The sequence below is a fragment of the Lepidochelys kempii genome, chromosome 17, assembly GCF_965140265.1.
Source record: "Lepidochelys kempii isolate rLepKem1 chromosome 17, rLepKem1.hap2, whole genome shotgun sequence".
In the NCBI taxonomy this organism is placed as follows: Eukaryota; Metazoa; Chordata; order Testudines; family Cheloniidae; genus Lepidochelys; species Lepidochelys kempii.
This window is the reverse complement of record NC_133272.1, coordinates 5,081,248-5,103,566: the sequence shown is the minus strand read 5'-3', so window position 1 is coordinate 5,103,566 and position 22,319 is coordinate 5,081,248. Positions and strand designations below refer to the sequence as shown.

The 22,319-nt window shown below is 36.9% G+C and overlaps 1 protein-coding gene across 3 annotated transcripts; it reads left to right on the top strand.

Annotated features, from left to right (window-relative positions):
• Positions 1-370: 370 nt before the first annotated feature.
• On the top strand, positions 371-22,231 carry SKA2 (spindle and kinetochore associated complex subunit 2). Of its 3 annotated transcripts, none has more exons than XM_073316196.1 (7): positions 371-491; positions 14,242-14,331; positions 15,263-15,370; positions 16,901-16,987; positions 18,697-18,736; positions 21,002-21,134; positions 21,921-22,231. In XM_073316196.1, the coding sequence occupies exons 1-7, from the start codon at positions 375-377 to the stop codon at positions 22,045-22,047; spliced, it is 702 nt and encodes a 233-aa protein (XP_073172297.1). In that variant the 5' UTR covers positions 371-374; the 3' UTR covers positions 22,048-22,231. The 3 variants fall into 3 exon arrangements, with proteins under 3 accessions (XP_073172297.1, XP_073172296.1, XP_073172295.1); XM_073316195.1 differs by having other exon boundaries at positions 15,194-15,370; positions 21,926-22,231; XM_073316194.1 differs by having other exon boundaries at positions 15,194-15,370.
• The last annotated feature ends 88 nt before the right edge of the window (positions 22,232-22,319 follow it).

The window sequence follows — 22,319 nt, the reverse complement described above, 5'->3', positions numbered from 1 at the left end:
CAAAAGACCAATCAGATTAAAAAGTGGGAGGGGAGAAGCCAATAAGAGAGAAGTGGACAAGATAAACGAAAAAGAGGCATAGTTTCCTCGCCCCCCCTTCAATAGACCAATCAGAAAACAGTGGTAACCCTTCTATCCAATTATCCATCACTATTAGTATAGCGCCAATCTCAGCCAATCACAATTGCAGTCCACTCTCAGCCAGTCATAATTCGCGGCTCTCCTTTCCTAACCAATCACATGGTGCAGTTTTTCTTCCAACCAACGGCCGCATCCGTGTCATAAGCAGGGTTTACGTCCTTCCCCGCCCAATGGGAGCGGGTCTGTGTCAGCAGCGGGCCAATCACAATTAAGCAGTGAGTGACAGCTGCCCAATGACGACTCCCGGCTTTCCCATCCTGAGAAAGAGGGGGGTGGCTATATCTCCGCCGCTGCCTGAGGAATGTCAACTATTCAACATGGAGACGGCGGTTACCAGGCTTGAGACCATGGTGAGTTCACGGGGCGGGGGCCAGGCCGAGAGCGGGGCCGGCGCCGGCGCGTGAGAGGTTGTGGGGGCGAGGCTGGAGGTAAGCGGGCGCTGGAGCAAGCTGTGGGCTAGGGGGGTCAAGGGGACCGTCCCTATCCAGACTCGTGGGGGCAGCTGGGGATTGGAGCGGGAGGCACAGGACTGTTCCTCCCTCCTGTCGGGCCGGTCCATTCTTCTTTCGAGGGGCAGCGGGGAGGACAGATTCGTCTGGGTCTGTTCATTTTGCCCTCGCCCTGGGGAGGGGAATAGGTAGATCTTGGCGGGCCGCTCCATTCACCTCTCCCCGTCCGGCGGTGGGGGGGGGGGTAGAGGGCGGTCGCCTGGGTCGGTCCATTTTCCTCTCAGGCTGGGGAGTAGAGCAGAGCTGGTCTGGAGTGGTCCATTTTCCTCTTTGGCTGGGGAGCGTAGAGGTTGCCTGGACTGGCCCATTCTCTAGGGAGGGAGAGGGCATGGAAATTCCAGCCCAGTACATGTGGAGCCTAGCCTGGCTACTCTGGGCTGTTCCATCATGCGGGGGTGGGGGTGGAGCAGCAGAAAGTTCATTTGGGCCCGTCCATTTTTCTCCTTCCTTGGAGGCAATGGGGGGGGGGGGCATAGAAGTTTTCTGGGTGGTCCCATTTGCCTCTCATCCCAGTGGGGTGGTGATGGAGCAGAGCTCACCAGAACTGATCCATTCTTCTCTTTATCTGGCGGTGGGATGGGGAGGAAACTGGAGCAGAGCTCATCAAGGCCACTTCTTCCCTCATACAGGGCCCCTCTTGTATGGGGGAAGGAGGGCAGAGCTGTGCTGAAGCTGATCCATGCTCTTGTCCGGTTGAGGGTGGGAAGAGCTCACTTGGGCTGGTCTGCTTCCACTTACTTTGAAGTATGAGTGGTCAAAACTTGTGTGGGACATTCTGTTTCCCCAAAAGCTTGTGGAGGCAGAGCTCCTGTTGGCTCGCCTATTCCCCACTGACCATGCTGATGGAGATCTTTCATGAGCCGTTTCAATGTGGCAAAAAGACTGCTTAGACTGGTATTGTGTGCCCCGCTTAGTGGGGGAAGGAAGATGCTCACTTCAGCCCTTCCAGGCCATACGTCTCTTAACTTAATTTTAGCACTGTTTGATCGAGTCCCCCTCAGGCAGGACCAAGTCATGCTGTGTAAGTAGTTTCCTTTTTTCCTACCTCCAGTCATGTTAAATAGCTGTGCTTTAACACACATCATTTTTATAGTGCAATTAGGCCCGAGAAAGGATTCCCCCTTCATATGCACCAGAGTCCTTCTGTGGTATCCTTCAGGAGGTAGTTCGTGTTAACCTACTTTTTTTGTTTCTGGAGTTCTTATGTTAATTTATTTCAGTACTTACTGGGATTATTATAGGCACATATTTGTCTGTTTATAATTTTGTTTAACATGCTTGGAGATGTTTGGGAATGGTCTGTGCATTCTAATTTATTATGAATATTAATTCTTACATTGTGCCATAAACATAGATTTTATAGGCTTTTATATGAGAATTACACACACTAAAATGTGATTCTGCAAAATATCTCTATATTGTTTCCTTGTGGTATTTGTCAGCAAACTTCCAATTACCCATTTATCTCAATAATGCTACTAGTTTCGGTAACCCATCTAATAGACCATCAATAGCCTCACAGAGAACACACTAGGTTATTGAATACAGGGAGTTAGCTATTGCAGTAGATTAGTACTCTGGTTTTTAATATATGGAAACATGGGACTAAAACTTTAATTAGGTGGAAGGTGAAAATGAGTTTGGTGTTCTCCTGATCCTTATTTATACATTTTAAAATCGCTATAACAAGCTTCTCAAGAGAAACTCAGAACTAGGAGGTAAAATGGCAGAGCTTTGTGGGAAAGTGTTGATGTTTTATGTCCATGCTATCGCTGAATCTAGTCTGTGCTTTTAAGACCTTCACTTTCATAACCACCAAATTAAAGCACTTCCTAGCCCCTTCTATTTCATTTAATAACTTTTTTCAGTTACCTAACTGTCCCTCCCATTCATGTTTTTGAACTTCCACTTCCAATGTAATTATTTCTTTAATACAGTAACAGCAATGAGCAAATGAAGCATTTGTTGTCTGAAAATAAACAACTTGTACTTTTGGCTGAATGCCTTCTAAGCTTGTTCTTCTAATGTGCCTCTGTCATCTCATTGAGTGACCTGCATTACCTTCCTTATTCCAGTCCAATGGCTCTTCTGAGTAGCACTGTAACATATGTAGTGGTTTTATGAGAACACTAGATTACAATTTGGAAAAAAATAACATTATTTGTATCACATTATTAGAAAATATCTGAATCTAATGCTCCAGAGTTAAAAGGTCATGGCATTAAAAATGTACACTATGTAAATCTGAATTTCACAGTATATTTGAAAGATGCATGCTTTGTGTTAAGCTGTTTTGTGTGGGTTTTTGTTTGTTTTGTTTTTTAAATCCCAAGCCATACTTTGGAATCTGGGAAATTATACCTTTATAGCGTCCCATATCCAGTATCTACTAAAGTGGTGTCATCCTATTCAAATAATGTTTGGAATGGTAATACTATACTGTGTTTGACTTGAATGATGTTTAAATTCTTCTCAAATCTCAGAAGATCAATTTTGATTTTAAATGTAGAACTTGTAGTAATGTCCATACAGGTCAATTTGTTTTGAAATCTACCTGTCTCTTCTGTTGCTTTTTTCTTTTTAACCTTGTCCTATTTTTAAATTTACTTCTTTAAGATTATTTTTCTTATGGAAAAACTGCCTAGAAATTATCAATATCCTGAATGTCAAATTTTGTGTCAATATTTCAAATACTCACATTTTAGCCACACTTTGTAGAATCAGATGGATCATGATTTTTGCTTCAGGACACAAAAATAATTGCAACAAAAATAATCAAGTAAATTACTGTTCAGGAATAGTGAGTGATATCAAAGCCCCTTTAAAGTCAGTTAGAATCTTGCCATTGACTTAATTGGAGCCAGGATATCAACCAATGTTTTTATGACCTACTTTCCAGGTAGACGTCTTGATTTTTGCATTAGGATTGGTTTGGACCAAATCATTTATTTATATTTATATATAAAAATTTGCACTCTGTCACTACTACCTTATGCTACCAGTGTTTGACTATAATTTATTCATTTTCTCCTATATTGGCAAGGGCCATCTTGCATTCTTTTGTTTGATTTTAGGGGTACTGTTGACTTGTTCCAAGGGGAGGCATGTCCAGCTGCCTTCTGCAATTAGAAAGGACCATGAGTGACACAATGCAGAGCCATCTTGAATATTTAGTTGTATATTCTCTCTCTCTGTCTTTTTTTTACACGAGATGTTACACAAAGTTGTACCGTTTTACTTTGTTTTAATTTCTTGCACGCAAGCTTAGCCAGCTTTTCAAAACAGTGTGTGTGTGTGTCTTATCTCTCTCTGAAAGCATTAAATTATTAAAATTAATGGGAATTTGTCTTGCTAACTGTCCCTGGTATTGCAGTTTTGTGTATCTTGTTTATCCTTTTGGCTTGTTTATTCTTCCTGTATTTTCTATGAAGTCGTCAGCTCTTTCCATAGACGTGTGATTAAAATAGTACTTCTAACTTCCCCAGTTTCAGTATGTACTTCATGAAAAGCTTTTAGTCTCTAGAGGAACCAAGGATAGACTATAGTTGTTTTGTAGGAAAACTTAAAAAGAACTAATTTTATTAATAGGAATGTGAATGATAATATTGAATAGCCATGTGGCTTAAAAGCGAGTCTGCATACATTTGAAAGACAAATGACCAAATTACAATAAGAAAAGAGTGAATCAGAGGATCCATAATGTGGTAAAATTCATTATATAAAAAGAGCATAAACCTAAGTTAGTTTTTTTTTTGTTTTGTTTTTTTTAAGACTTGTTGCATTTCAGAAGGAGATATGCACCCAAGCTGAGGCTCTGATCCAATGCCCATTGATATCAATGGGAGTCTTTCTATGAACTTCAGTGGGCATTGGATCAGGCTCTAATGAGAGTACTGAACAATATATGGTGGTTGATTATGATTAAAGAAATGGTTGTTCTATAGTAAGTATTATTTACTTTTAAGTCAGACCTTCAAACATTGAGGTAGCATAAAGGTCTGAGGAAAATACATTCAAGTATGCAACATTTCAGTGTTCCTTACTGTAAAAACACAATTGCTAAATTAAATTTAAAATGCTTGTTTGAGAGCAGTCTTGTTCCATTTCTTTCATTGTATTTTTAGTATGTTGGACCTACTACCTTTTACTTCCTGGTGAGTGGTGTCTGTCCAGTGCCCTTTTTATGTTGTACTACTAGTGATCATGCACAAAAAGCAGTGCAATGTTAAAAGGGCATTGGCCAGTGATACTGTCCACGTTAGTAATTTTTTTTTTTTTTTTATGGAATCACAATTTAAGGGTCAGAGTACTTGTGTTTAGTCAGACTGGAAGACTATGCTACAATAATCATAAAGTAGGATTGCCACTTACACATTTTTCACACATGCTGTCTTTATCAAAACTAGGATCATGGCCCAAGAAATATGTTCCACATGCAAGGAAGGGAACATGGTACTGGTTTCCCTAGGAAAACAATGTAGATGATGTCATAGGTGTGGAGTTGGCTCAGGTTGCAGCCATGGTGATTCAATACACCTTCATTCAGTTCCTCCATTTGTCTGAGTCTTGCTGTTAACAATCTTAGAATGTACAGGTGGAGATGGCCATTGGAATTATCTAGCCCTAGAGGTTCTGAAGGTTTTCTCATATTGCAGACCAGATTTTAATAAAGAAAATATCTTTTAGACACCTCTCCCCTAATTCACAATCATGTTGCCCCGCTCCTATTTGTGACCATGTATCATTGCTGTGGTAACCACAGCATTTGCTAGAAAAATATTAGAAAACTAATTGTTAAAATAAACTTAAGGTAATTTAGCAGCTGGAAATAAGAACAACAAATTTCATGTGGCCAGAAAGTGTTCCCTGGATTATCAGTAGTCCATGGACCACAGCTGGAGAACCTATGGCATCTCATTATTCTGTTCAGCTGTATAACGCACATGAAAGAGAGATATATTTGGAAATGTGATTGTCAGGCAAGAGCAGCAGCAGCAAAATGTTCTTAACTGAATTCACAACAGATTTTTGGTGTTTTTTTATCATTTTCTTTTGGTCAAGAGAATCCAGACATTCCAAAATGTGTTAACAATTTCCATGTCCCTGCATGTGTCTAGTAGGCCTGATGGGCATTAACCTTAGCCTGATTTCCATAATCCACAAGACGCCAGCATCTGATATCGGCTTATTTTTACTTAAAGCATATATATAGATGGTGTTGACTAGATGTTCAGGATTCTGGTTTCCCTTGTTTCAAAAAGTGTCAACCTACGAAATAGAAACATTACTTCTGTTCAAAATATAGCTGACGTAGGTTATTCTTACCTTTCCTACGTCTTGCTGCTAACGAATGCTCTGACTTTATTGCACTACTGTACTTTACAGCTAGCAGTGCAATAGTATTGTCAAAGCATCTGAAAGCAGACTACCCAGCAATACCTTGATTCTTGCTCTACAGCTTCTAACAGTTTCTTCAAAGCCTGTGAGTAAATCTGCATTTAATAAATTTACATTTTTTCATTGTTGTAAAATATTCATTGTGCAAAGGTTCCAAATCTATAACAATATGGTGAGATTTTTAGCACTGAAATTAAATTGTATTTTACTATTCTTAGATTTAGAAAATGGTGTATCTGTAGATTTAAAAAAAAAACTTGAATGGGGATTAAAGATCAAATCACTGTAAACGTTTAAAAGAGATGCATTTGTTGAAACAGACACTTATTACATTTTCGCAAAATACGAAACAAGTGCCAGAAGGGGGGGGTGTATCTCAGATGCATCTAAGCTGTTCTGGGAAATTTTTTATAATGGGCATAATTTCTTAAATGTGTGTAGGTATATTTCTACAAAACATGCTGTGATATTTAATTATATTATTTTCATTAACAGCAAGTCTTAAAATATTAGTTACATGATAGACAAGCAATAGTCACATTAAAATTAAATGTCCTCAATTATAGAAGTAACCTGCAGTTCATGGTTCACTATCAGTCTATAAATCTCAGATTCTGCCTTGCTTAACATGCTTTATATTCTTATGAGCTGTGCTTCGTACTTTATAAAGGCACGGATAATTGTAATCTATTCCTTACTTCAAACATATTTAAACTGTATTATCTTGGAAACTAAGTCTTCCTAGATGCTTTTTAACATCAGTCACAGTAATCCGTATTCCTGATGTCTTCATTCTGAGATTATGTAGCTGCAGATAAAGAAGTTATAAACAAACAACAAAGTTATAAACAAAAAACATACTATTTTGATGGGCTGTCATTAGAAACAAAGAATATAAAAAGAAAAGGAGGACTTGTGGCACCTTAGAGACTAACCAATTTATTAGAGCATAAGCTTTCGTGAGCTACAGCTCACTTCAACTTTCTCCCACAGAGGATGACACAATTACCAGGACAGATTTTTTTTTTAAATCCTTACGAAGGTTTTTAAACAATAAAGAGTGTAATTAAGAAGTAGTTTACTGTATATCTTTATGATTAATGGAACTTTTAGGATTGGACCTCAGGAGCAGTTTTGTCAAAGTCAAATGGTAAATTATTGGATTAGTAGGTTAAAGAAGCATTTTCTTCTTCTTCCTAAAATTGGAGGACTTCTCAGTTAAACTCTTCCACATCTGTCCTGTGTTTTAACTACTGTGCTAAAGTTTGCCAAAAGAAGTATCAGTTGTGGGGTTACCAGATAGCAACTGTGAAAAAACGGGACAGGGAGTGAAGGGTAATAGGTGCCTATATAAGAAAAAGCCCCCCAAAACAGGACTGTCCCTTTTAAAATGGGACATTTGGTCACCGTAATCAGTTGAAGAGAGTAAAAGTTTTCGCAAAAAGAAAAGGAGTACTTGTGGCACTTTAGAGACTAACCAATTTATTTGAGCATAAGCTTTCATGAGCTACAGCTCACTTCATCGGATGCATTCAGTGGAAAATACAGTGAGGAGATTTATATACACACACACAACATGAAAAAATTGGTGTTATCATACACACTAAGGAGAGTGATCACTTAAGATAAGCTATTACCAGAAGGAGAGCGGGGGGCTAGAGGGTCCCGCTCCAAAGCCCGTTAATGTTGATAGGAATCTTTTGAAAGAACAAACCAAAAATACTTCAGCATCTACTGATAGTAAAGCCATTCACTGTGTTTGTTTGTATTTTTCCTGTCATCTTCATTTGTTCAATTTAAGAAACCCGAAGTTCTGACTGTAAATGACAAATGAGTCTATATTCTTCATGATTTTAATGTTTCTATAATCTGTGTTTTCTGGGTTACATGCACATAAATTCCTGATTACACAATCTCTTTGTTGCTAATTTGTAATTAAAGGATATCACTGTAAAGATATCATTGCCCTTAATGGAATTTTTAAAGCTGTAAAGAAATAATGTGAGTTATGTTAACTTTGAGTTCTGTTAGAAACACAGGACAACATCAATAAGGAAATACCTTTTGAAATTTGAACTATAATTTAATATTGCAAAAATAGTGACAAGGAATGCAATTGCAAATAATCTAGGTTCTAATATTATTATAATGTAACTGTATTGGCTTGTTGAAGCAACTGGAAAAACTAATATCAAAGTTCAGTCGGTTCTGTGTGTTACAAAATAGGTATTATCTTTGAACATTTGTTTCATGTTTTTCTTTAAACTGTAATGCATTTTAATTTTAAGTTACTTAAATAATCAGCTGGTGTATTTTACTATCAATATGAATTTTAATATTTGTTATGGAAACGAGAGCTAAGTATTATGATTCTTGTGAGTTTTGTCCTAGACCTACCATTTGTGTATATTTGACTTTTTAAAAATTGACTCTGCTCAGGAGAATAAATTGTGGGTTTTTAAAATTTAATCTTGTTTTTTTTTCCCCATTAATATTTTGAAATATTTAGCAGGTATTTTATTGTTAGACTGGAATATTTTTTTAAAGTTTCTTATTAGTACGGACCAGCACCTTCTCATTATATCAATTTAGGATGTGGTTGTCAGATAGGTTCAGCACTTGTATGCTACATAGCAATTTATTTGTGTACTTTGAAATTGAAAACTGTATTTTGAGGAGGTTGGTGTGAAGTTATGGGGTTCATAGAATTGTTTCAGTGTTTTATTTTTGTGTCTTCTCAGAATCTCACTTATGGAGCAAAAGGAACCTTTCAAGAAACTTCAAGAAAGTTAATTTGAATACATAACTTCTAGTGTTTCTTGAGCCTCTAATATTTTTGTTTATTGGCTGTTCTATTTTCTTTTAAAATAAGTTTAATAGTAAATCTAATAATGAGGATTTTTTTCTATTGGTGATTGAGTTTTAAATATCAGACTTTTTGATTCTCTTATTAAAGTAATCCCAAAACAGTTTAATAACTTAAGTGATCTCTGATCACGCACCATGGTCTTCCCCCACTTACTGTTGCTGGGAAACATTTGAGCCTGATGGGTACAAATCATGACATTCCATGTGATGTGTACAATACTATAGTCCTTTTTGGAATAATAATAGCTAATTAAAGATAAATGTTAAATAGCAGCAAATGTTTGGATAAGTGAGTGTGGGGGAAAGGAGGTGCCTCAAAAGGAGAGAGTGGTTCTTATGTATTATTACACATGGTGGCTAATTCTGCATTCCAAGTCTGCATCATTCACCAAAAGGGTCTGATGGATGTAAATCAGAAGAGAGAAGTTAAAATGGCTTTTTTATAGTGACATAAATCTGAGATAGACGGAGAAGCTTTGTCACGCATTATGATTTGTTTAGTTTTAAACTATTTAAGAAGAGTATTATTAAAAGATTTCTAATTTTCAAGACATTGTGTGTGTGTAGATAGACATAAGTCTTAATGGGCAAAGATCTTGTGATTTCCATTATTTTGTGTGAAGCAATCTTCTAACAAGAAAAGACAATTGGATATACTTAACTTCCTAAATATGGGCCTGATCCAAAACCCATTGAAGTCAATGGAAGTTAAGTTGTAGTAGTGCATCACAATTCTTTTTGGTCATTTCAAACAGTTTAACTTAAACTGTAATTATTACTATAGAGAGTGAGAAGTCAGTTGAAACCCACATTGAGTTAAATTAATTCTGTAAATATTTAGTTTATGTTCAAAACAGTCCCTCTCTCAGCTATAATTCCAAATGATTACATGAAGAAATTCAGTGTTAGTTTTGTGAACTGGGCACACTGCCTTTCTATAAACCAGAAATCCCTAATAGACATTAAAATGGCAGATGAAAGTTAATTAAGCAATAATCTTATCCCCTATTTCACAGGACAATTATCCAATTCCCTAGTGACTCATTTATCCCAAGAAAAGAATTGAGTGAAACGTGTTGGTGATGTCATCAGTTTGATTGTCCACTTATCTGCCTGATTTATCAGGGAGCAATTAAATTTGTTGTGAGTATTTTGATCAAACAAGAGGACACATTCTTAAATAAAATATCTGTTGATATAACCAGATCCTGAACTGTCATTGATAGTCTCTACTCACAGCTGTGTTTACACATTATTGCTAATAGAGTTTTTTTTTTTTTATATTGAGAAAGGACAGTGATCAGGCTGAGAGAGCTGTAGAAATCGATGGAGAAGATTTAACACCTTTAACTAGAAAAGTTGGGGGGGGGTGAGAGTATTTTTGTTTCATTAGCAAAGTCTTACATTTGAATGTCAGATACCAAATATTTAGTCTATAAGCAAATGATAAAAACTAGCAATGTTGTATGAAATACTTCTTGTATTAGCTTACTCAAGTAACAATCCTTCAAAAAAAAAGTGTAATAGAAGAGCTGGATTCAGCCCTTAATGTCCTAGTAACAAACTCATGTAAGAGCAGATTTAAAATTGCAGCAGCAGTGACTGTCTCTTAAATACAGTTGCATTATCAAGTCCTGGTCTACACTACAAATTTTTGTTGGTATAAACCACGTCGCCCGGGGGTGTGGAAAATCTTACTCCTGAGTGACATAGTTTTACCGACCTAACCCCTGGTGTAGACCATGCTACATCAACGGGAGGGCTACTCCTGTCAACATTGCTACCCCCTCTCGAGGAGGTGGAGAAACTCTTCCCCCTTTGGCGTAGATAGTGTCTTCACTAAGTGCAACTGTGACACAACTGTGCTGCTGCAGCACTGTAAGTGTAGACAAGCCCTAGGTATGGATGTGCTAGTTCTCTTGTGGCATTTCTGTCCCATATACATTTAATATTAAAATATCACTTCTTTAAAAATGTCAAATTTACAAGTACAAATAGCAGGCTGTATCATGCATAGAAGACAGTGTCTCTCACAAAGGGTTTTCCATTTACATAACACAATAAAACTCAGGTGCCTAATACATGAATGGATCAGGCAAGGTCCAGTTTTTGACAGATGTTTTCTTTGCTTTTTTGAAATAATTTCACACTTTAGATTATAATTTAAAAGCTCCACAGAAGAACTTCACCTTGAGATGTGAATTAAGAAAAGGTAGGGGTGTTTGTGTGTGGTGTAGTAAGAAATTGATGCTTCCACACAGTGGGCAATACAGGCAGTGGTGAAAGACTGTACAAAGACAAGAGCGGGAGGAAGGAAAGAGTAGGTGTGTGGAGTGGGTTAGACAAAGGGAGTAAGGGAGAATAAGGAGAAGTGGGGATTCTACTTGAATAGAATGTTTCTAACTCCTTAGGGTATCTGATGGTAGCCTAGAAAATTTTTCTAGTGTGGTTACTCACTGTGGCAACACAATTATCCAAGCAGCAGGTGTTGGATGTGTTACCTGCCTATTTCTACTAATACAATATTTTGATTGTCATTTTCTTTTTCTACAATATTTGGACTCATTTTAAATTGTAGACAATATATGGTAACGTTTCAAGCTAGATGTGGGGACTTAGCTGCTGTCAAGTTTCACTAATATCTGTGGGAACTGTGCATATGTCTATGAAATAAGTCATCACTATGAAAACCTATCCTTTACACACTTAAAATATTTATTAAATTTGTCATACCATTCAGTCATTCAAAGAAAGCTCTGCATAATAAGATGCCAGTCAAAGGTGGATCACTTTGTACATTATATTTCCTTTAAAGAACGGAAAGGTTGCAGAAAAGCTCTTGTGATTGCTGTCTACATATAATGAATGCTAACACCACAAAGGCTGTTGAACTGACAATAACATACAAAATGTGTTTAAAGAATCAAAAGAAATTTACAATGCATTTTGTCAGTACAAAATGCAAACAGTTAAAGTATTAACTTCAGCTGAAATTTCTAACAGTTTCCTTGAATTAATGGGAGAATTGCAATGGGTTTTTAGTTATAAGAAATTCTTGGAGCTTTGAAAGGTTCAGTGGAAGCAATAGGGAATAACAGCCTTACTTTCATATTTCATTATTAAATATCAATTTTTAGAAGAGTATAGAAAGCCCTTGTTCTGTCATAACATCTAAACCTCAAACTTCACCAAAATAATCTAAGAAACTAGGAAAGTGTGCTTTTACAAACAATACTATTGTGGGAGAAGTTACCAACCCATGAACATCCATTGTATTTTAATTTTAAATTCCTGGAATAAACACCAACATCTCAATGACTTCAGTCAGAATTGAAAACTATTTTCTCTGACATTGTTTGGAAGATACTTTATCTGATATCATAACTACTGTCAGAGGAAAGAAGTTAAGTTCTCTCAGAGAAAAATCCTCCTTAGATCCTTCAAAACCTATTGTATCAGAAAAACAAAGTCAACAATAAACTACGGTAGGCCTAGTGTATGAGTGAATACCTGCGTGTGTGTGTATATATACCATTTGTTTCAGTATCCAGAACTCTGGTCACTGCTTCTGGGTATTCAGCCCACATCCACTGATCTCAGAAGTGTGTTATGAGAATTATTCAGTAAGAAGTCTTTCAGAAAATTCAGGCTCCGCTGTTATGAAAGTCCAAGTGTGTTATCCTGGCCCCACTGAAGTTAATGGCAAAACTCCCTTTGAGTTCAGTAGTGTCAGGATTTCACCCCAAATGGTCTGCATAAAGTACAGTGCACCCAGTTCCTTCTATTTTCTTTTGAATCCTTATATCTCTTGTATCCACTTTGCATTTTCTCAGGAGTCCCCTTTCAGAAATCTAAGGTCATATAGTGGAGCCTAAATGGGGTATTTCTGACAAAGGAACGTTTTAAACCTGTTGTGGAAAAACTGCCATATTTTCTTAATCTCAAATCTTTCCCACTGGCCATTGTGTCTGCCAAGAGGGTTATATTAATATGGTAGCCCTCTTTATCAAAGGGTTTTACGTGCAGTTTCTTCCAGACAAGGTGATTGTCAAACCACCTTCTGGTTTGTTTGTTTATTTATTGATTAATATATTCCAGAGTCCTCAAACAGGTTGGAATAACGTCCTATACCAGCTGTAATCAGGACTCTCAAAATCTACTTTGAACAAAACTAAATACAAATCTAACCATTCCTGATTTCATATTTTCCTAATCAGGAGCAACTGAAAGGAAATTCTGTTCTCTGGCTTTGTAAACAGAAAGATATAAGTAGGATGATCTCTGTATTCTTGTTGATCAAATACTATGAGATGTTCTTTCCCTGCTTTCAGTTCTTTTAATGCAAAGCCTTTCAGTTAGCTCTAAATTCCATGCATTACAATAAAACCGAAGACGTATTATTGATAGATATAGATGAATAACGAAATGTTCCTGCCTGTTTGGGTTCACCTGTTTTGAGCTTGTTTATAGTTCTAAATCAATGTGTTCTAAATCAGTGATTCTCAGACTTTTTTGTACTGGTGACCCCTTTCACATAGCAAGCCTCTGAGTGTGATTTCCCCCCCCCCCGCCCCCCCTATAAATTAAAAACACTTTTTTTAAAAAATATATTTAACACCATTATACATGCTGGCGGCAAAGCAGGGTTTGGGCTGGAGGCTGACCCCCCATGTAATTACCTCATGACCCCCAGTTTGAGAACCCCGGTTCTGAATGGTACAGCATGCTATATGGTGTATTATACATGTAATAGAGTGCACCCAAAGAGATATTGCCACAGATGAATGCGTGTCCTTATGACAGGTCCGAGAATGTTATAAATGTTTTTTAATTTACCCTCCCAATTCTGGATCACTATTTTCCTTTGTCGAAACTGCATACTGGCAACAGGGACTTGCATATTATACAGTGACACTTGCGCTGTGAAGAGCAGTGAGCTCAACTGTCAGATAATGCAAGAAAATGCTGCTGTCTGCTCCTGTAAGTTTTTCTTCAAGGACCTTCTTGGCCACTACTTCTCATTGCCTGCCAAGTTCTTATCTAGCTAATTGCTTTAAGGCTACTTATCTTTAATTACGTTGACTATCAAGAGTTTGCAAGTTTACTCTTCAGTATATAAGGTTGGAATAACCTACAAACATTAGTAACTGGGGGAACAGCTCCTTGCTTATAGTACATCAGTCTTTCAAACTGAAACATCTTTATTTCTGGGGTTGGGGTTTTTTTTGTTTTTGTTTTGTTAGTGCAGGAAAGAGTGATTAAATGATATGCTTTTTGTCTGAATTTTTGTTGTTTAATACGTTGTGATTGATCTTCAATGTTTTAGTTCCAGAAGGCAGAATCTGATCTGGATTACATTCAACACAAATTGGAGTTTGAAATAATGAAAAACCTTCCTGATAATCCATCAGCAGAGGTACTATTTTCAGATTAAATTTGTAAATTTTGTTGTATCTTGCACAAATTCACTGTAAATGGGTAATTCTCTAATCATAAAACACATTTGATTGGATATATATCAAAAACTCCTGGTCATTTTGTATGTTTTTGTTTTTATGCTCTATTTTTGCAACATACCAAGACAGTTGATGTAGATTTATTTCAAAATAGCCACATCTTAGTATAATGGAATGCTCCATACTTGTGTTTTGAGAAATCAGCTGGAGTGTTAGCAGACACTGTCAACTTCAACACCCTCCTCAAGACACACCTCTGCTATGACACTTGCAATAGATCAGCCAACAAATGATGACTAGACTCGGGGCTTGTGGGAGAAAGAAAAAGAGTAAGGGGGGGTATAATACATTATTTATAGTATTTTTTGTAAATCTTCCCTCATCCACCCCACATGTTCAGATGCAGTGAAAAAGAATATTGATTTTTTTATTTTATTTATTTTTTTTTACAAGAGGTGGCTTACACGTTCTAACTCAGGAAAATTTAAGAAAGCACAAAAACACAGTATCTTCATTCTATTGTATCTTCTGTGGAACCAGAGAGTTAGTGGCTTATTACTATTTGTTTGCCTATGAAAAGTTATCATGTGGCATGGGTAGATGGAGCAAGAGGTTTCCAAAACATGAAAGATGTCATTTTATGGGTAATGTGCTACTGATTGTAGTTAAGCGCTTCCACTATAAAGTGTCTTTCAATTCTCTTTTTAACAGCTCTAGTTGCCATATACCTTGGGAACATCTAATCTGTTTAGTCTTGTGTAGCCAAACTGATCATCTTTCTAATGTCTTGATAGTTTAAACGTACTTTTCACCTTGATGTAGGAAAATCCAGTGACTCTCTTAGAGGAACTCTCAGTGGTGAAGTCACGTTATAAAATGTTATGTACGCAGCTGGAAGAAATTTCTATAGAGCAAAGAGAGTCTATGAGCTGTATTCACGCTACTCTAGAAAACACTATGAAGATGGTGCAGGCAGTACAGCGACATGCTGATCTTGAGGTAATGGTTTCGGTTTACTGATACGGGCCCCAGTCCTGTGAACGCACACACGTAACCTTATGGATGGGAGTAGTTCCTTTGAAATCAAAGACTAAACATGTATGTACAAAAATGTTACTGGAACAGGGGTTAGATTTTCTTTTTTGGGTGGAAAATCTTCTTACATCTTCTGTTGAGAGATCACATTACTGAAGTAACAGCTCAATATATTGTACTCAATCTTAAAAACGCTTTTGCATTTGAGCAGCCCTATTGAAGTGGGGCTACTCACGTTAAAAGTGGGGCTACTCATGTTAATTAAGGTTTCTGGGACTGGGCCCATTGTTGAACTCAGGTCTGATTCACCATTGTGGTAATCCAAGACAATTCTGGTGGAATTCCATTGATTTCAAGATGAAGTAAAACAATGGTGAATCATACCCCATGTCTCTGAATAGTTTGATGGAAATTGATGTTTCAGACACTGAATTAAATCCCAATTTTTAAACTGATCTTTGAAGTGTTCTCTATTATCTTGAAAGCTGCCAGGTAGAAAGTGAAACTGACTGTAAAGAAAACAAAATGACCAATGTATTTTCACTGTGAGTGGAGGTAAATATAAAATTGTGAACATTCTAAAATTATTTTAATTTTGAATAATCTCAGATGATAGAAAATTTAAAGCTTTATGTAAGCATTATCATATTTTTAAAAAGTTTCCTTGTGTTTCTAAGTGTTGTGCAAACATTGACTACTTAATCCTTCAAAAACCTCTTATAGTTACTTTTGTAGACAGGGAAGGTTAGACCTAGAGAAGTTAAGTGATCAGCCCAACATCAAACAGAATGTTAAACTAAAATATTCCTGGGTCCCAGCCCTGTGTTCAGTACACTGACTGGATGGCACTGCCTCTGTCAAAATATTATACTTAATCTGACCGTGTCCCTAACCAAACATTGTGACTCCTACTTTTATATTCTATATAATATAATATAAATAAAGTTATGCTTTCTCATTATTTAAAAAAATGGCAGTTTCCTTCACCGCTCAGAAGAGAAAATACAATGACCTTTCCTCTCCATTTGTGCCAATGTTATGCTGCCAAGTAGCATGTTGAGAATAATTGTATAGGTTTCTGTCCTGGGGTGAAGTGGTAAAGTCCTGAGCCACTTACTTGTGCCAAGTAGGATTAGGCAACAAATTTTCAGCTAGTAGTTTGTATATTTGTTTGTAGCCGTCTCTATACTTACTATAGTGGAGACTGATGAAACAATTTTAAAAAGCAGGATTAGAATTTTTTTTAAATGGAACATTTATTTTTCAGATGTTAATCTATAGTTCTAACATTAGAATACTATGAGTAGATTTTTATTTGGAGTTTGAACATGAGCTTAATGGTGGGATTTTCAGAAACACTCAGCCTTAACTCTTCTCCCATTGAAGTTAATGGGAGTTTACCATAGTTTTAAATGGGAAAAGGTTTAAGCAAACTGAGTGCTTCTGAAAATCCCACCGTAAGTGGTGAAAATAGCAGTTTCTTTTTCCCCCTAGCTTTCACCTCTGTCTGAAGAAGAACAGACTGCAGCACAACGCTTAGCATGTAAAACGGTTAAAGGAACAGATCCACCAGTGGAAGAGGTAATTGTGGCTTTATATGGCTTGATTCTGCAATCCCCTTACTCCCAAGTAATCTCTGTGAAGTCAGTGGAACTATTTGTGTGAATTAGGACTGCTCCCTTGACTAGCAGTTTTCAGGAGCGTGCCCTGAAATAGTTTCACTTTTTACTTTTCCAGTTTATTGCACAAATGTTTTGTTTTGTTGTGCCCCCCTCCCTCTTCTCCCCCAGGGAATGGTTTTAAGAAAATTTTGTTTTGGAAAAGCAACTTTAATCTCTTACCATTTACTAAGAAAACAGTGACTCTTTGTATTTATATGGTAGCATATATTTTAAATCATGCCGCTTTAGATCACATATAGCATGCAAAACAAACATGAACAGTACCTTGAATTCAGAAGAGCATTCTGTTCTGGTTGATCAGTTTCTTGTCACAAGTGCTCTGTCAGATCATTCAGCTATTAGTAGAATAGCTACTAAATCTTTGGGGTGGGGGTGAAGAGCATAATTACTTCAGTCAAACGCCTAGAATGATTTTCAATATTTATAATTTCCTGTTAAATATTAAATTGAAAACTGGCTAAGAATAACTTAACCACATTACAATGCTGCTGCAATATAATATGAAACGAAAGAAGTCTAACACTTTTAGGCAGAAACTCCGGATTTCTGCCATAAAACCAATCATAACAAAGACTTTTCATGGTATTAAACAACAAATATCAGCAAAGATTTGTCAGGATCTTTGTTACATAAAACCTGGACTTAAATCATATTTGTTTTAATGTATCTTCTTGACCTTGTCTGTCTCTCTCCTTTTTCCACTGCTTATCTATCAATGCCATCTCACTTTCTGTCCTTTCATCACCACTGTTTGACAGTCTTCCAGTATCTTTCTGCTTCAACTCTATTTTTGCTAATTTCATCATTAACATAATTATAATCCTAATTAAATCACAATGATAATAATATCATTTGTATTACTTTAGTGCCTTGGAGCCCAAGTCATGGAATAGGACCCATTGTGCTAGGCAATGTACAAAAGCAACAAAGACCATCCCTAACGCAATGAGTTTACAGTTTAAGTAAAAATCATCATCTTTTCCCTTCCCCTGTTTATCTTGAGTGGTCAAGATACAATTTGTATTCAAATACCCCAGACAAAATTAGGCCTACCCCTGCTCCAATTGAGGTCAGGGGAATCAAGATTGGGCCCTAAATAGGTATTGCATGTTTTTGTTGTTTTTCAAAGAGGAAGAGAAATCACCCCATCTTAAAGGCTCTGTGTTTTGTTAACCCTCTCTTCTGGCTGAGGAAAGCTGGATGCAGCTTCCTCTAGAGCCCATCAGAACTGTTGGCCTGCAAGAACAGCTTTATAAAGCTCTTAAGCATCTCTTTCCCTTCCTTGTGCTGTGTGTGCAGTGCTTTCAGCCACTACCAGATAGGAGAACTGGCTGGCCTGCCTTGACAGCTGATTTCCCCCCCACTCCCTTCCCAAACCTATGTTATCTGTTCGGCACTAGGATTTCTGCATGCTGACTAGTAGCTAGTGTGGGAACTCACCAGGAAGCATTCACTTAATGCTTAGGAATTCTACCATATCAATTCCTTGGCAATTAATTGCCAACAATCAGCCATATTTCTATATTGGTAACTATGTTAAAAACTACAGCTACTACTTCAAAACTGTAGTACAGTATATATGAAACTTGACATTCTGTTTATTTTTAGCCACTTTGTTCAGTGTCTACAGTTCCTATTCCAGATGGGGGTAAGTGCTGACAACCCCCTTCTACTGCTTTGCAGAAATCAGCTTCCTTTTCTGAGCATTAACATTTATTTTTTTTCTGGTTGCTAAAAGTGTGTATATAGGCCCCTCTGTAGAGGGGTGTGTGTGTAGATAACCACATAACTTTAATTGTAAGATATTCAAACACACCAAGTTCAATATTTAGGATATCAGTATGTATCTTAAAAGTATATTGACATTGTTAGTGTATTTCGCTGTGGACCTATATATTGTGAAATTCAAGGTTAGCATAAAAAAATCAACTTTTTTAATAGATATATAATATGCCCACAATGAAGTGTGTGTATGTATATTTTATTTTGTGTGTGTGTGTGGATATTTAAAAAGTTGGAGTTTTTAGGATGCTAGCCTTAAATTTCATAATATAGGCCCACAATGAATACACTAACAATGTCAATATACTCTTAAGATACATATTGATATCCTAAATATTTACCTTGATATTTCAAATATATCTTACAATTACAATTAAGGTTAAGATTTTGTCAGTTATTTTTAGTAAAAGTCATGGACAGGTTGCAACCAATAAACAAAAACTCATGGAAACCTGTGACCTGACTTTTTTTACTAAAAATAATGGGTGTGGAGGAGGGGGACTGATGGGGGATGACTGAAGCCCAAGCCCCACTGCGGGGATGAGAGCCCGAGCTCCGCTGCGAAGGGGGCTCCAGTACTCACCACTTTGGCAGCTGACAGCTCTGGGGTCCCCACCACCTGTGGCAGCTTGAAGCTCCAGGGCCTCTGACAGCTCTGGCCTCACCATCCCAGGGCTGAAACTGCAGCAGAAAATGTCAGAGGTCTCTGAAAGTCATGGAATCTCTGACTTCCATGACCTCCATGACAAACTCCTATCCTTAATTATAATAATCATTACCAAGGAATGGTTGGATAAATCTCCTTCAGTTTCTGAAAGTAAGGCCTTGCAAATAATTTTAGCTGAGAAATGAAGGCTCCTACTACCACTGATGGCAAAACTTCCATTCACTTGTGGGGGAAACAGGATCAGGCCATGAAGTTTTTGGTCTGAGATGTCTGTAGAACTTAGTGCTTTAAGTAAACAGTTAATTTACTGTAGTTATAAAATAAATGAACACAGATGTTAGAAATTAGTTTTTAACATTCACTGTAGAGTATATACTTAAATGTGAGAAACTGAGGGCCAACTTCAACCTCAGGTACAACTCCTGTTTATTTCATTGGGAGTTATGCCAGGACTGAAACTGGTCCTAAATCTGAAATTGTCTTTATAGTTTAAAAAGACAGTGTTAGTCTTAATATGGGAATAATCATTGCTTTGTCCGGACATGAATCTTTATAACAGGGTTTTTCCCAGTGATCTATTGGTAGAGTCTTGTTATACCAAATTGACAGACCCATATTAGGTTTCCATACATACCTACTTTCTCCCCAGGCCAGTAAAAGCCTTAGCAGTCTGGAGGTGTTACACAAGCCGAGGGGAGGGAAGACCATTTAAAAGTGTCCTTTAAGGGTTCTGAGAGAAACACTTTTTCTTGGCTGGGAGAAGGCTGTTTGGTGCCTGGCCACCAGAAGTATCTAAAGTGGGAAAAACTATAATCTTCAGGACTCCTTTGAAGTTCCTAGAGGAACTTGCCAGGCTAGAAAGATATGTTCACTGATTTATTTATTTATTTATTTTATCTGTATTTTGTATTTTTAAAATTGTATTCTCTCACTTCCATGATTTATTAAAGAAATTACCTGTTTTGCTCAGCACATCACTCTGAATGCTACAGCTGTAATAGTGAGAACCGCACATTACTGCGTAGAAATTGTGATGTACTGGAGGGGTGGGTGGTTAACAAGAATTGATACTTTTGAAGCTACTGCTGGCAAGCATTGTGTTGCTGAGATTAAAACCAAATGGAAAGTGATGCCGCCTGTTATATTCTATATGTTTGATATTGCATATGCATAATGATGAACATGCCAGTAAATAAATATCACTTTTCAGCTGGGATGACTGCTTCCAACAATATGTTCAGAACAGTATTCATGTAACTGTTATAGTTGGTACATGGGCAGATATGCCTTTCACCAGTCTTACAGTTTTCCAGTGTCAGTGCTGAGCAAAACTTATATAAATTAGGTATTGCAGCAGTTTGATATACTATGTAAGCAGTATTACATGAGCACTTCTAAATATTAAAGTAACCCTAACTTCACCTGTGTATATTTTTGAGTAATTTTTTATTTTAAAATTGCTAGAACCACAGTTCAAACCAGTGACTAAGGAGATGTTGATGGCTGTACCAAAGATTATCAGAAGCACTGTTAAATTAGTGGACCTGAACAGCTTTTACAGGGAACTATTTAACTACTTTGTTCTAAATGGGAACAGGTAAGCATTGAAGGAGTATATGATTATTAGTTTTTTCAAGCCTTTCATTTTTAATAGTTCATTGGTGTGACTAATAAATCATAACTTAATGTAGGCTTTTTTGAAACCAAACAGCAACTAAATCTGGAGTCCTCATATTGCAGCAAGCAGTTAACTGGTTTCAAAAATTGATCTAGGCTCCTGTTGTCGATTTCTGTTAGGGTAAATGTCCCAAGATGACACGGCATCACACCCCTTTTCCCCCCCCCCGCCCCATACTCCTTTTTTGAGTAGGGTTGGTTTAAATGAAAGTATCAATTATCTTTACTCATATTTTAGCAACATTAAACAGCAAGTTCAACAGAAATAAATTGTTTAACTTAGGCCAGGTCTACAACATTAAACTTAAATGTCTATGCTAGAAGAGATTTTCAGGTATAGCTATACCAATAAAAACTCTTAATGTGGTTGCAGCTTATATTGGTTAAAAATGCTTTTGCCAGTATGCCTTATTCTAGTTTGACAAGCTAAATAAGCTATACCTATATAAATACTTTTACACTGGGATAACTATCTACATTAAGGCTTTTGCCCGTACAAAATTATTACAAACCTTCTACCCCCACTCCATACATACATACATACATACTTCTAACTGACATTGCTATATCAGGGAAAGTTTCTAGTGTAGACCTGGCTTAAGATGTTGAGCAACATTTTTGAGAAATTATTTATGAGAAGAACTTGGGCTCTGTCTTTTCAGATTTCAGTAAATACTTTGTTGAATAGTTTGCTCTTGTCTTGCAGAGCAGCATTGAATGTTGCACAGATGAACAAGATGAATATGAAAGCCACCAATTCCCGGCTACAAATCCTGAAAGAACTTTCCATTGTAGAAATTGACAAACAAGGAAATGCTAAGTTAATTGTGTAAATTTAAGCCTAAATGAACTAATCATATTTTGATAGAAGGAATTTGGGTGCAGCTCCTGGTGTATTGGTAGGCAAATAGTTCTCTGTTTATAAAAATGATACACATTGTGAAAATGTGTTGTTAATGTGACTGTATTAAGATTCTCTTTGTAATACCCAATTGTGAATTAAAAAGCATATATCAAGTTTTGTAAACTACTTTGCTTTTAAGATTTGTAGGACATAGTGGACAGAATCACATTTTTAACTCCATCATATTTCAGTACTTGTTTT